The sequence below is a fragment of the Jatropha curcas genome, chromosome 5, assembly GCF_041381405.1.
Source record: "Jatropha curcas cultivar XTBG-Jc1 chromosome 5, XTBG_Jcur_1.0, whole genome shotgun sequence".
Lineage (NCBI taxonomy): Eukaryota > Viridiplantae > Streptophyta > Magnoliopsida > Malpighiales > Euphorbiaceae > Jatropha > Jatropha curcas.
This window is the reverse complement of record NC_143155.1, coordinates 19,105,915-19,118,254: the sequence shown is the minus strand read 5'-3', so window position 1 is coordinate 19,118,254 and position 12,340 is coordinate 19,105,915. Positions and strand designations below refer to the sequence as shown.

Below are 12,340 nucleotides of genomic sequence, written 5' to 3'. Positions count from 1 at the left end.
ACGGCGGTGATGAAGAAACCAGTCAAGAACATGGCAAAGAAACAGAGCATCACTACTGGCCTTACTTTAGACACAGAGTTTGGTTCAATTTTGTACGCGGAAAGAAAAAATCCCTTCAACCAAGATTATTTCCGCATGTTTCTCGCTTAGAATTAACATCTTGCAAAGTGAGTTTCTATTCCATTATAAATACCACTCTCACATTAAATTCTCTTCAAATATGAATATAAATTCAGTTTTCTCTTATGGCAATCGGATGGAAAGGCGAGATGCCTTCAAGAAGATGGGCATGGAGAAGAAACGGACCATGCCTGGTTTTAGTCTAGAAACTTCACATGGAGTTTCTTGGGCGAGAGTCTACTTGCTTGGAAAAGGGGGTTTTGGTTCTGTTTTTTACGCGCTAAGAAAAAACCGAGAATCTCATCTTCCCTTTCATATGGGCTGTAAAATCAGCGACGATGGAGCTCGCTTCTGCACTTCAGTACGAGAAACAGGTTCTTTCTAATCTTGGTACAAGCCCTTACGTTGTTCGTTGCTATGGGGATGAAATAACAGAGTTGAGGAACGGTGAGAAAATATACAACTTGCTTTTGGAGTTCTGTTCTCGTCTTAGTTTAGGTGATCATATTAGCTTATCTGGCGGTGGGTTGCCTGAGATCGTCGTTCAGAATTACACGCGGGATATTCTTCGTGGTTTGAAATACATTCATAGTCATGGTTATGTTCATTGTGATATCAAGCCAGGTAATATCTTACTTGTGCCTGGTACTGGCTTAAGGGTTGGAAACTATATGGCGAAAATTGCTGATTTCGGGTTAGCAAAGGCGATGCATGGAGAGGAAGAAGAGTGCACCGGTTTGAGAGGAACACACATGTATATGTCGCCGGAAATGGTGAAGCATAAAAAACTGGGGTATTCTGCAGATATATGGGCACTTGGTTGTGTTGTGTTGGAGATGCTAACAGGAAAACCAGTCTGGGAGTTTCGTTATAGTCGTGATATCATCCTAGTGATTGGTTATACTAATCGAGTGCCTGCGGTTCCTAAGCATTTATCGGTGAAGGCAAAGAATTTCTTGGGTTGGTGTTTGGATAGAAGAGCTGATCAGAGATTGTCTGCTGATATGTTACTGGAACATCCCTTTGTTTCTATGGATGAAGAAAGAAACTATACTAAGCACTGGTTTTTGTAGGAAAGATTTTTTGTTTCTGATTTGACATTGGCAGATTTATGGTTTATAATTTGCTTCTCTTTGTAAAGCTATACTAAACACTATAATGAAAGCTTGCAGTTTTGTTTCTTTTTAATGATTTGTTTTGTTTGATGCAAAAAATCAGTTTATACTTCAGTTTTATTGGATCATTTTGATGTTGTTTTTTCTCCACAAGTAGTATATATGTATATATATATGCTTTTGTATGTGCATTGAATATCTCCTCTCTGCACTTCAAACACCAACAACTACATTCTGCTTAAAGCCAGTTAGCTCAGAGAAGAGCCTCTGAAGTAATTCTTTTATTATCACTTGGAAGCCTAGTTAGAAAGAAAATGCACTTCATATTCTTAAAGTGGAACACATAAAAAGGCAATTTGGGTTAAGAAATGAAGAAGATTTAATTTGTTGATAGCATCAGTTTTATGCAGCATCATGCTGCAAAATAGTAAAAAAGAAACATTACAACTTATTCATTCAAATCTAATCATTCATTTTGGATTTGCTCGTGGCATTTGATTCCATATTCTGTAAGAGACATTTCTCTTAATTGTTGCAACCACATCAATGACAATATTATTCTTTCTTTCTTTGGAATACAGTCAAGGTGTTACCATGTCTGTCAAGAGCAAGTGTTCATAAGAAGAGCTTCTGCACTCCTTCACACTCCGCTCTTCCAACAGAATGCTAATAATAAGATTTTGAGTGGAAAACCAAATAAACCTTTGGTTGTTTAAAAGTCTTTTAACTTTTAAACTTGGCCATCTGTGCACAATCGAGTATGATTTTTCTATATCTATCTTATTAGTGAATTGAGGATTTCAAGTTATTTTGTAATTTTGTTGAGTTGGCCAATTCTGACGTTGTACCTGGTGGTAATATATGTGCCTTAATGGCCATGTCAGTTGAATTCCAACATAATCATAAGAAAATTACAATCAAATATAAATAGAAGGTACCGATTAACAAAATTAAAATAATTAGTCAATTGTCAAAATTATTATTGTTATTTTTTTACCTTTCCCTTTCTTTCTATAATAATAAATTGTAGAAATCTTTAATTTTAAAATTAATCAAAAAAAAATTTCTCCGCGAAATTAAAAAATAAAATAAAATAAAGGTCTCATACATAAATTTATATTTTATATAAAAAATATTGTGAAACACCATACCATGATCATACATATGTATTTATGAACATGACACATATAACATTAATATATATATATATATATATATATATATATATATATATATATATATATATATATACATGCATTTGCCTAAACATTGATATGCCTAAACATGACCATGCACATAAGCATCAAATAAGAATCTGAATATGCAAATGCATGAATCTGAATAAACTCTGAACTCGAAAAGCCTGGCACTCCGCCTTAGACATATCGAGTGCGTATATGTTCTTTAAAGCCTTTTAGTACATCTATAAATGGTGTTTATAAATGAATTGTCAAATGAGAATAATGATACTATTATGGAAAATTATGTTTATTTTGGTGATTTGATTGATTTAGACTGCTTTAATATGTTAGTAAGAGATTGTTAATCACAAAATCATAAGTTAATTAAAGTGGAAAATGATTATGGAGAATAATTAAAAGAAAGTTAAATGTGCTCAAATTACAGCGAAGAGAAGATAGCACGTGAAGAACCTAAATTAGTATTTTGATTAAGTATTTAATGATTTTATGTTAAATCATCTAAGATATTTAGTTAAGGCCTAAATGAGATCAATTAAGTGTTAATAGAGGATTATATATTTGATTAACATAAAAGAAAAGTTATAATTATAAATGTGGGTAAAAATAAGAATACATGAGAATTTGAGGAGTTAAAGGAAGATTAAGAGGCCATGTGACTTCCAAATGACTTGTTAGTTTATAAAAGGCTAAGTAATAGCAAAAATCAAAGAACAAAAAGGAAATAGAAAAGAGAGAAGGAGAGGTCGACACATAAGGAGAGAAGCAGGAGAAGAAGAAAAAGAAAGCCTAACGTGCTAAGGATTCAACTTGATTTTCAAAGGGTTTTTGTTGAAAATCACCTAAGGCAACTAATTTCTACCTAATTTGTGCTATTCATTTGATATGGAGAAGTTTGAGTTAGGATTTCAAAGTAGAGATTTTGAAGGGAAGATTGATTTTGACGCTAATAAGTGAAATGAACATGATGTAAAGTGTTAATTAGTTAGTATTGGTTATAAAAACCATGATTTAAGCTTTAATTTGATTGAATTGCGAAAATCTTACCTAAGGCTAAAGATGGAGATTCTGCCCACTCGAAATGATCATTGGAATGATCATTTTGTTTTGAATTGATGAGTTTAATTAGTTGATTAAGCATTCTAACGATGATATCAAGTGTTAGTTTGAAAAGAATGGTGTTTAAATTGAAATTACCATATTTATATGGTTATGGAAGTTTAAAGAGCTTAAGCAATATTCATTAAATGGTGATAACATAAATAATCTGATAATCATTTGCATCATACTTCTGAAGTATATCTCTGTAGCATCATATCTGTGATGCTTCAAATAACTATGATATAAATTTCTATCAACAGGAATGATGTGATATCTGTACATTATTATTGTGAATGATTTAATAAATGACTATTATTATATGATAATTGTTGATGTCGAGCTTTTGGTGGCCCAAAGAGTTAAAGATGTTTGAATTATTAGAAGCGCATTATGTGCTTTATTTGAGATATTCATGATATGCTATGTTATTTCAAATAATCATTTATAATGGTTTTTACTCACTGAGTGACATCTCATATAAAATGCTAATATTTTTTTAGATTTGGGCTTTAGGAGGCATTAGCAGTCAGATTTCCATCTGTTCAGATTGGCAGAAATGGAACTAAGGTCGGGACTTATTGTGTCTGTATATGTCACCTTCTTAGTTTGTAAATTTGTTTTATAAGGGGTCTAAACTCTTTAACGTCCACCATGTATTAAATAACTTTTAAATTATGTTTGGTCATGTATATATTTATATATGACTGTTTGTCAAAAGTAAGAAATTTTCTAATATAGGTTTTTCCTGTTTAACACATGGTGCGACTTATATTTCAGTTAATAGATATGTATGATATATTATATAGCATCACAACACTATTTATCCTTGTATACATGGTGTTAGAGTGTTACATCCCAATTTTTAGAGGGAACTTATTATGCCTCTAAAATTATGAACTTAAATAAAATTACATACCTCTCCACATTAGAAATAATAATTTTTTGGTGTTTTTTATTTTCATATGCAAATTTGTTTTTTTTTTTTTTTTTTGTAGAAAAAGAAACTAACTACTGCTCCTTTTAGAGTGAGGTACACCAGTAATATCATAAACTAACCATTGATGAAGACCATGAGGAGAAGCTTCCAAAATATGCATTTCAAAAGCAAAACAAGAAGCAAGATTAGTCAACCAATTAGCACAGAAATTAATTTTCCTAAATATATAAGAGACAGAGATAGTCCATCAAGCCGCAAATAATTATAAATTGAGAGAACTAGAGAACAAACTGAAAGAAGAATCACTATAGAATCATTAATAAGCTGAACTGCAAGAGATTGTCACTTTCAACATGAACACGTGAAAACATCTGGTATAAACAAGTTTAATTCCTTCCAATAAATCCCATAATTTAGCCCTTAGAACTAAAGAATTGCCAATAATAATTTTACATGTAAAATATTGATTTGATGTGTAGTTATTATAACTTTTAGAATAATAATTTTCGGCTCAATAAATAAATTCACTTTTAAACTTTTCATAAAAAATTTTATGTTACTTTTAACTTTTATTTTGACGCATTAAATATTTCAATTTATAAAATTATATTTATTGAGTATTTTAACTTAATCGGTTCAACATAATTTGTAAAATTAGATCACTTGAAAACACTTATTAAATAATTAAAATGTAAGAATTATTAATTCTTATGCAGAAGCTGTTGGTATGCAGGAGGTTCTTCCTAGTTGAAGGAATGTCAGTTTGGTCCTGTTATTCTTGAGTCTGACTCTCTTCATGGTCAGCCTGACTTAACTGAATTTGGGTGTGTCATACCAGATTACAGGTCTCTTATCAGCAAGATGGAAAGTATCTCCTTGACTTGTTTGTAGGCAAGCGAATAAGTCGGTTCACTCGCTAGCCCGAGCTGCTTGTTAATTTTCTTCTAGCCTTCATTATTGAAATAGCATTACCCGTTGTATTGCAGTTGATATTTTGCTTGATCTATCAGTTAATCAATAAAGCTTGTCTTCTTTATTCTAAAACAAATGTAATAATTGTTACTTTAAATATTATACTAATCACATATTAAATTAATATTTAAAAAGTAAAAGACCTTTAAAATTACTGTTGTTGTTAATTGTAGCAATGCGTGAAATTGTTATAAAAAAATAAAATTCAAGATGTTACTAATGATTTTAATGTGTAGCGTCAATGTGTCGCAAAGGCTATTTTTTTTTTATTTAAGTTCAATAAGTTATATTATATATTTAGCAAATATTTAATTAATTTAATTTTAGAAATTGAAAATTTTAACAAAAGGTTTTACACGTTAAAATATTAGATGGATGCAATTTGATAAGTTTAAAGTATTACCAAATTAAAAGTTAGAGGCTGCGTCATAGTTTTTAGTGGGATGATTTTATGCATTTGGCCAAAAGAAAAAAGAAAAAAAAAAAGTACAGTAAAACAACCTCCATTACTTCATACTCGGTGACAGAGTGCACAAGTTCGAAAAGAAATTCAGTAGAGGTTATGGCCGCAAACTCAACTTTTAAATTATTTTCTACTTCGGGAGGAATAGGGTTAGATTTTTCCGATCCTTCTTCAGAGGCTCCTCTTCCTCCTCCGCCACCGCCGACTGAAGTACTTTCGTCTGAGGTATCAATTTTTCTGTTCCAATCATGTACGTTATAGAACAGAAATCTCTGTATGGATAATTAATTGATTGATGTTTGTTTCATTTTAAGGTCTCATCGACTTTGAAATTTTCTGTGGAGCCTGTAACCTTGGATGGTCTCACTTTGTTCAAGGTCAGTTTTCTGTTTCCTACTTGTTGTTTGATTGCTAAGCATTGATTGAAAATAAGGGAATAAGGAAGGAAGGAAAAAAAGATGAGATGTTGGATTGAGTTTCTTGCTTTCTTTACTGTCTTCTTGGAAGTAGTTCTTGATTTTGTCTCAAAAATTCAATGTAGCAATGTCTTGGCTTAACTATATTCTGTTTTTAGACTAAGCTAATCTCACCTGAATTTGGCATGAAAGCAGTTGGTATTTGGTCAGTTATGCACAATGCTTGTAATGTTTCTATATCTATCTTTGGTGAACGTGAAAAGTTATTTTGTAACTTTTTTTTTTTCCTTTCAGGGTCGTGTTAGCACCAAAGAGGTTTTTGGGTTGCCCAATTCTGATTTAGTACCTGGTGTATATGAAGGTGTGAAAGAAGGGTTTTCTTTTTGTCTTTGCCTTTATTTAATCCCTTCCCCTCTCTCTCTTTATTTAATCACTATATATATTTGTCTTTGAGACTTAGGAGGACTGAAACTTTGGGAAGGCTCAGTGGACCTTGTTAAAGCCCTTCGCTCAGAGGTTCAATGTGGGCATTTATCATTTAATGGAAAGCGAGTTTTAGAGGTGGGCACCTAATCTTCAGGTGATTTGATACTGCTCCACAATGCTCACACATTGATTCTTCAACTTCATAGTAGTTAACTGATGACTAATTCAGTCTTGGTTGATCATACGCTAATTTCCTGCACCAGTTTAAATTTATGCATTTTGTATTTTTTTTTTTCTGTATAATAATGTTATCTTTTTTAGGACACATGGCATTCTAATGTTTTTTTGTTTTTGATCCTTTTTCAAAAAGACATCTGATGTTGTCATTGAATCGCTCCTCTGTCTCTCTCTAGTTAATACATAAATGACATTCACTAACAGTTGTTCTAAAACTTAACTCATGTTCACAATCATCCCATCCCTTTTAAGATTTCACCACATCACCTCTACCCCTTTGTTTATTTCCACATCATGTCTAATCACCATTTCTGCCGCCAGATTTTCCCTTGACATATGCATTCATTCCTGCTTAGTCTGTTTCGCCTTTCTCTTTTGCTTATCCTAAATTTGTTCTATTGTTGGGCATCACATGCACAAGATATTGTTTATCTCTCCTCCCTTGGTTTGAAGGACCTCTTCGCGCATTCCTAAACCAAATTTAGGAAGATGACAAAAATATGCAGATATTAGAATCATTAATGTTTCTGTGAATGACTTATTAAAGGTTAACAGAATCAATGAAAAATGGTTAGAGGAAGGTGGTGGAAGCTAAATTCAGTAAGGTTCAAAAGTAACATAATGTCTTTCCATAGGGAGGAGATGCTTCAATTAAATAATTGTAATTTTGAATTGGTCTAGCCAATTGCAGGGACATTAACCCGTTCACCTAGTGGGCATGGGCTTCACCTCACAGTTTTCTTCACAGAGGTCTGGGCATTAATAGATCAGAGTCTTTGACATTTGTTGTGATTTATATTTTAGTTCCTTATCTTTTTTTTTTTTTTTTTTTTAAGCCTGTAATTGTGGCAATGAATTTAGTGATGTTCACCGTAGGAAATTGATGAATGTTGGATAAAATTATATCTGCCTGAGTGAATATGAAGAAATTGAATGTAACCCTCCAAGTGATTGTTTCTTTCAGAAGGATGTAAATACATGCAGCGAAAAATGTCTTTTTGTCTCTCCTGCTTTCATTTTAATTCCTAAGTGAGTTTCTGTGATATTCTTCTTCAGCTTGGATGTGGTCATGGACTTCCGGGGATATCTGCATGCCTTGAGGTAACTTTTACATCCTCTACATTTTTTTATCAAGCCTAGAATCATGGCTTGCATCTCTCTTGAGGATGTCATTGGAATTCGTCTTTTCTTTCTTTGTAACATCGAGATACCTGAAGGGCCAGCATCAGGAGACCCAGCCCATTCAATAAAAATAAAGCTTTGTTGTTTCTTGCATCAGGGTGCGAGAGTTGTACATTTTCAGGATTTCAATGCTGAAGTCTTGCGATCTCTCACTATTCCCAATGTGAATGTCAATCTTGCAAAAGAAAGTCTTAGTGGTAGATCAGATGAGTCGAATTGTGGTTCTGGTGCAGAACTGCGGTTCTTTGCTGGTGACTGGAGTCAAATTGACCAATGTCTTCCTTACATATGCAATAAGGAAAATGATCTCGACTGTTGCTCAGAGCAGCCAGTTTCTGGTTATGATGTCATCTTAATGGCAGAGACAATATACTCAATTTCTGCTCAACAAAATCTCTATGGACTTATAAAGAAGGTGTTGCCTTATTCAGTAGTCGATTTATTTTATGTTAATCTTCTACAATAAACTTATAGTTCCTGACTTCCAAAAGTGTTTTTCTGCAGTGCTTGCGCCGTCCTCATGGAGTTGTGTATTTCGCAGCCAAAAAGTATTACTTTGGAGTCGGTGGGGGAACACGACAATTCCTATCTATGGTGGAGAAAGATGGTCAGGCAGTCAGATTTCTTTTTTTTTTTTTCTTTTTGGATAATGTCTGTATTATATCACAGAAAATATAAATTTGAACATAAGAAGGGAATAAAAAATTATATTCTAAATTTATGCATGAAAGTGAGATCTCCTTCTAAGACATTTTGTCTACTTGTTCCATATATTTTATTTCTTGGACAAAAAAAAAAAATGCATATACAGGAAGGCTGATGAATGTGGTCTACTTGTGCTGTTCTTGCTCATGCTGCCCATTCATATGATTTGCATGCATAATATGATGCCTAACCTGGGATAGTAGAAATATATGGGGAAAAATGTCTGTATTCTTGCCCTGGCATGCAATTAAGAGTTTTCGCCTTTTCCTTTAAATTCTTCTTCTTCTTCTTCTTCTTCTTCTTCTTCTTCCTCCTTGCAATGGTATTGATAGGACGATCTTTGTTTTCTTGATGAAGGAATTATGGCTGGAAGTCTGGTTGCTGAAGTTGCAGATGGTTCTTCCAATGTTCGAGAGGTATGGAAGCTCTCGATGAAGTAGTTTTAAGATTTTGATTTTAGGTACATCAAATTGTATTGTTGTCTGATACATAGGATATGGTAACTCGGCCTCAATCGTACTGTAAAATTCAAAAGTCCTTTTTCTTGCTTAACATGTTTGCAGATTTTTCTTTACTTTTCTGCCTAAAACTTTGCTTTGTTTCATGTCATGTTTGTTCAATGATCCATGATATCATATATTGACTACAAATAGTGGGAATGGAAATCTCAAACGTCTGCTTTGCGTTTCACTTGGGTTCATGAATGAACTGCAGTTTTGACTGAACAAAGCTAACCACATTGATACTGCTGTCAGTGTCATGATATATCTTCAAGCACATTGCAGTAATTAACGTTTTGTGAATAGTAAATTTGGAGTTTTTTTTGTCACAATGGAAACAATAAGTTGTGCTTGTTTTAGTTTGGTTGAGCAAAAACAAAGGTTTTACCATGCACTATTTCACAATATTTTCAATCTTGAGTTTGGATAGAAATAATTTAACGAGTTGATAATAAATATATCTTTTAATTATTTATGTTCATAAATATAACTGATATTTATAAATAGACCGGATACATAAATTTACTTTTGAATTTTATTATTTTAACCTGTAAAAACACTTTTAACTTATAATTAGAAAAATATAAAAATTATTATTCTAAAAGTTATGCAAATTACACATCAGATTAATATTTTGTATATAAAAGCAACAAATCTAAAAATTTTATTAATGTTATCAAAATTTGCAAGTTCGGATAGATCATTCACAAATCTCAAGGTGTCATTGGATTACAATTGCAAAATTCACGTGAATTTTGAAACATCTCAGAGGGGAAAAAAATGGAAATCAAGCAAAAGGAAGTGAAGTAAAACCTTAGAAGCTGTTACAATGTCAACTCCCAAACTTTATATCATCACTTGTATTTAAGGATTTCTTTATCTTTAAAGCAAAAAATAAAATAAAATTTTAGAAAATGTACAAATAATTGAAGAATGATTAAATTGAAAACTGAAAGTTTATATTTAATACAAACTCAATATAATATGAAAAAAAAAAAAAAACTGCTACAAGTGATCATTTGATATAAATAAATTTCACATTTAGAGTTTCATATTTTTATGTTTTGCATCAGCAAAAATTTCAGGTTTAATTCTATAAAATTAAATAATACTCAACCAAATGTTATCATCTATTAATGAATTTCTAATAACTACTAATTTAGATATAAAAACATCAACTTTTGCACTATAAGTCAGACACTCTCAATACTGTTTTATGGATTAACATCCAATATAAACATAGAATAAGAAAAGGAAATTGCAAATAATTAAGTAATTATAATAAGAAATCATATATATATATACACACACACATACACTAAAATATAATTAATTGTTTAATGATAAAATTTCACCCAAAGCAGAAAAACAAATAGAAAATTACAGAACAAAGCTTCTGAAATTAATACTCAATTGACTTAAATGTTATTAAAGTGATCTCAACAGATTACAAGCTTAGTAACAGCTTTTGAAAAAAAAAAGGAAAAGAAAAAGAAAGCAATAAAATAAATTTAAGTTTGGAATTCAAGAATCAGACCTACAACGATAGTACCTAGGACAACCACGATTCTGAGGATTGGAAGAAGGAGGCAAACAACTGCTACTATAAGACTGACCATTAGCACCGCCATTACAGACTGGTTGGTCTCTTTTCAGAGCACCAGGTGATATATATTTTTTCTGTTCAAGAAATCTTCTGCTTATTTCTGAGTCCATCAAAGTTTCATATTCTTCAAAATTGCAATCTGCTATTGAACCATTACATGTGGGCTGAACTGATGATGATGACGAAAGATAGATTGAGAAGCTCATCAGAATTAGTATTAGAAGAAAGGAGAAAGGACTGCAGTTGAGATCCATTGTTGTTTGTGATTTTAGTTTCTGGTTTGTTTCTGACTCAATTTAAAGAGGAATATTGCAATTTTGCAAAAGTTAAACTTTTTGGAAAGTGAAGGTGTTAGTGGAAGCAGCATTATTGATATTCAAGAAGGACCGCACTTCACCAAACCTACTTATCATTAATTAGTTAATTTATTTGTATTTTTGGAAAAATTAAATGATTTTGTATATGCATCGAATAAGTTCTACCTGTTATGAAATAAGTGAATGTTATGTATGGGTTAAAAGTCTGTATTCTTCATTATTGGTTAATTATGCGAACTCTATTTTCTTGATTTGTATAGATCTCTTAAGATAACTATTTATACGTGGCTTCTCATCAATAATAAATACACTATCATATTTTCTTCATATTTTTCATATTCTCTCTTTACTTTTCTTCTTATTTTTTTATTATTTTATAACACGTTACCGGCACGATTCGTTTTACTACTGCAATTTCGTTCTACGGTTTTGGAAAGGATAATTTATGGTTTGCGACAACTAAAATTAAGGTGGGTGCATTTCGATTTGTTTCCACTTAAAAGGTATTTTTTTTCTTATTTGTTCTTTTTAAAACTGTATTAATATTGATTAATTATTTGATCATATATAGTTGATGGTTTAAAAAAATGACGATGTTATTTTGCCATAGTATATAATAAGTAAATGCCAATTATAATAATAATATCGTCACCTAAGCCATGGCCTTTACTTAGCTCATAAAAGGATGGAGGGATATCAAATTCATGTTCTCTTGACTCGTTCGTTAGCTGATAATTTAATATTACGAATAAGCTATATAGGGTTGCTCATCAATTTAATATTTTGATATTGAATATTAATGACTTGTTATATTTGCCATTTATATATGTTATTGACTGCTTGTAGGATTGTTATGGCACGCTGAAATTATTTTTTTTCTTTTAATTATATGATGATTATGATATATTTATGAATTATATAATATATATAGATTTAAATAATTTAATATTTTGGAAGTGCTTACAGGTTTGTTATTCGGGTTGTTTTAGTTTTCAAGGACATGTATTAGAGTGATGGTGGTTTATGCTTCTCGTTTTCTTTTTC

At 31.5% G+C, this 12,340-nt stretch overlaps 3 protein-coding genes across 4 annotated transcripts; 2 read left to right on the top strand and 1 right to left on the bottom strand.

The window, feature by feature from the left end:
* Window positions 1-1,298, top strand: LOC105639165 (mitogen-activated protein kinase kinase kinase 20). Its single transcript, XM_020681305.3, has one exon. It carries the CDS (start codon window positions 459-461, stop codon window positions 1,191-1,193), a length of 735 nt encoding a protein of 244 aa, XP_020536964.1. The 5' UTR covers window positions 1-458; the 3' UTR covers window positions 1,194-1,298.
* Window positions 1,299-5,884: 4,586 nt separating this feature from the next.
* On the top strand, window positions 5,885-9,477 carry LOC105639124 (Putative methyltransferase family protein). 2 transcript variants are annotated; one of them, XM_020681294.3, is made up of 8 exons: window positions 5,885-6,132; window positions 6,222-6,284; window positions 6,618-6,684; window positions 6,784-6,884; window positions 8,043-8,087; window positions 8,194-8,583; window positions 8,673-8,775; window positions 9,231-9,477. In XM_020681294.3, the coding sequence occupies exons 1-8, from the start codon at window positions 5,896-5,898 to the stop codon at window positions 9,311-9,313; spliced, it is 1,089 nt and encodes a 362-aa protein (XP_020536953.1). In that variant the 5' UTR covers window positions 5,885-5,895; the 3' UTR covers window positions 9,314-9,477. The 2 variants fall into 2 exon arrangements, with proteins under 2 accessions (XP_020536953.1, XP_012078462.1); XM_012223072.4 differs by having other exon boundaries at window positions 5,888-6,132; window positions 8,266-8,583.
* Window positions 9,478-10,767: 1,290 nt separating this feature from the next.
* On the bottom strand, window positions 10,768-11,340 carry LOC149496330 (protein RALF-like 32). Its single transcript, XM_089721848.1, has one exon. It carries the CDS (start codon window positions 11,231-11,233, stop codon window positions 10,898-10,900), a length of 336 nt encoding a protein of 111 aa, XP_089577974.1. The 5' UTR covers window positions 11,234-11,340; the 3' UTR covers window positions 10,768-10,897.
* Between the last annotated feature and the right edge of the window lie 1,000 nt (window positions 11,341-12,340).